Source organism: Neophocaena asiaeorientalis, unplaced genomic scaffold, assembly GCF_003031525.2.
Source record: "Neophocaena asiaeorientalis asiaeorientalis breed wild unplaced genomic scaffold, Neophocaena_asiaeorientalis_V1.1 scaffold868, whole genome shotgun sequence".
Taxonomy (NCBI): Eukaryota; Metazoa; Chordata; class Mammalia; order Artiodactyla; family Phocoenidae; genus Neophocaena; species Neophocaena asiaeorientalis.
In genome coordinates, this window is record NW_020173941.1 from 604 (window position 1) to 3,125 (window position 2,522).

The following is a 2,522-nucleotide window of genomic DNA, read 5'->3' on the forward strand; positions in this document are numbered from 1 at the left end:
GTCACCAGGGAAGTCCCGTGGAGCTCTTTCTTAATAATATGGTTAAAGCACCTTTCATGGTCTGACTTTTTGGCAGCTGTTCTGCAGGTTATCAGTCTTTCCATCAGTTCTCCCAGAAACCCTGAAGATGGGAGAGGCCTCATATTCATCTTTGTTTCCCAAGTACCAAGCACAGTCATGGCACAGAGTCAGTGCAGAATAAATGTGGATCAAATGAGTTTCCCTTCTGTCCACATTTTGCCACCTTAGGCCCATGAGTTTCAGCTTAATTTTTCCAGTTCTTTCCAAAACGGATTCATTGTTGTAACTAAAAGTTTTAAAACCATGAATAATATCTGTATATGGTTAATGTAACATAAGTTTTAAAATAAAAAGCAAAGGTGCCATATTCCATATAGGTATCATGTTTAAGTCTCAACTGCAGCCAAAAACGCAGAAAGCTTAGAACTCTCAAAAGTGACATTATTACAGGCACCTACCCGTGTAGAACTTGGTGAATTATTTTAGTCGTCTGTCGTTTTTGGATATGAACGTCAACATGTAACTGATTTTGTTTTTTGCCCCAATTTAGAGTCTGTATAAACTCGCCAACGAAGAAGCAAAGAAGAAAGGCTACGACTTGCGAAGTGATGCCATACCGATTGTGGCAGCCAAGGCCTCCAGGGACATCATCAGTGATGTGAGTTGTCAGTTTTGCTCCTAGTATGTGGTCAGTCTGAAGTGACATTTTCACTGAACTAAATCTTCTAAAAGAATTTTCCTGTCCCTTTGGAAATACATCCTGATGTATTTGTGTAGGGTTTTTCAAAAACCTGGTTTTGAGGGAAATGAAAAATTTGATGTTTACAAAAAAGTTTTATAACCACTAAGTCACAGTATCTTCAGTGAAAGCGGATCCACCAAGAACAGAGAAAGATCCATTCATGTGGAATTTGTTAGAGTGTAGCTGCAGGCTTGGAGATGCTTATATAAAAATTGTCACAGTGCTTATAGAAAGTGTGACTCATAAACTGAAGTTCTCCCAGTGAGAATCAGGGCCTAGCTTTATATAGCATTTTAATATACAATATTCAAAAAATGCATATGACACTTGCCATTACAATTCACCCTTGTAAAATCATGAAAAGAAGGCAGTTGATCAGTGCCAGACTAGCCCAAACTTGCACCCTTAACACTAGCTCCTGGCTTGTGGCTTGTGACTCCCAGAATAAAACCATCTTCCCTTCCTGGTACCTCAGGGAATTCTTGAGGAACAGACCACTGCTCTAAAAATCAAGACCCACTATTTGGGAATATGGTAATACGCTGCCCTTTATTTTGGAAGATCATATTAGTGACTCACTTTAGTTTACGTATGTTGTACCTTTCCTACAAATGGATTTATACCAGTAATAATATATAACAAAATAATAATAACCAAGAAGTGTTGAGAAATCTGTGCTAAGAATGTTACATGCATTATGTCACTTATTTTTCATAATTACCCTAGGATGTAAGATTGTGATTATCCCTGTTTTATGGGTTGCTTAAGCAACTTGTCTAAAATCAAACTCTTAGTAGGTGATGGAGTTGAAACTCCAATCAACCTCATTCCTTCCCACTGTACTATATTGCCTCTGCTGACTCGTTTATACTTTCTCACTCAGTTATCTTTGAGACTAGAAGCATGTATTTTGGATAATTGGCTCAGATTCCAGGACAACGTCTTTGGACATGGAATAATAACAACACTGTTGGTCCATGAGAGATGAGAACCCATGACTTCATTAGGGGCATGCTCTAAGCAACTGGGCTGCTAGGTCAGCTTCCCTAGTATAACCAGTTTCCAAAATGATGCCAAAATTTGCCACCACCACTGAATGCCTGAATCCAGTATGAAACAGGAAATTCTCTTCTGTTGCTACTGCAAGTAGTCCTTGACCTTGACTTCATCCTCAAAGGAGCCAGACACGCATTTTACTACTTATTAAACACATCTTGTCACCAAGTGCATCTCTTTTCTGATGTACTTTTAGTGCCTAACCCATTTCTCCAAGTCCCTTGGTCCACATGACCTCTCCGCTGTGTGCATTTGCTGCCCCCAGAACTATTCCTTGTTACCAGGCCATAGGTGATTTGGGGTATACACTACAATTATATGAATTCCTTCTATTTTATTACCTCTATAAGCTTCTAGGGGAAAGGTAGGATATTTCCTTGAGTTAGTGCTTATTAGCAAAAGTCAACGTACAACAGTGATATAAGCAAGATGATTTTGTACAGGCTTGTGACCTCTACGGGCTTAAAATAAAAATCTAATTTGTGCATTTTCATCTCAGTACAAATACAAAGATGGTTACCGCAAGCAGCTTGGCCATCACATTGGAGCCCGGGACGTGAAGGATGACCCGAAGATGATGTGGTCCATGCATGTGGCCAAGATCCAGAGTGACAGGGAGTACAAGAAGGACTTTGAGAAGTGGAAGACCAAGTTCAGCAGCCCAGTGGACATGCTGGGGGTGGTGCAGGCCAAGAAGTGCCAG

At 40.1% G+C, this 2,522-nt stretch overlaps 1 protein-coding gene across 8 annotated transcripts in view; it reads left to right on the forward strand.

Moving 5' to 3' along the window:
* Positions 1-573: 573 nt before the first annotated feature.
* The window catches only part of NEB (nebulin), a 118,804-nt gene continuing 116,855 nt past the window's right edge, over positions 574-2,522 (forward strand). For all 8 annotated transcript variants that reach the window (XM_024752717.1, XM_024752718.1, XM_024752719.1 and 5 more), the window contains exons 1-2: positions 574-679; positions 2,319-2,507. In XM_024752717.1, the coding sequence (XP_024608485.1) occupies positions 2,394-2,507 (114 nt within the window). In that variant the 5' untranslated portion in view covers positions 574-679; positions 2,319-2,393. The remainder of the gene's footprint in view (positions 680-2,318; positions 2,508-2,522) is intronic.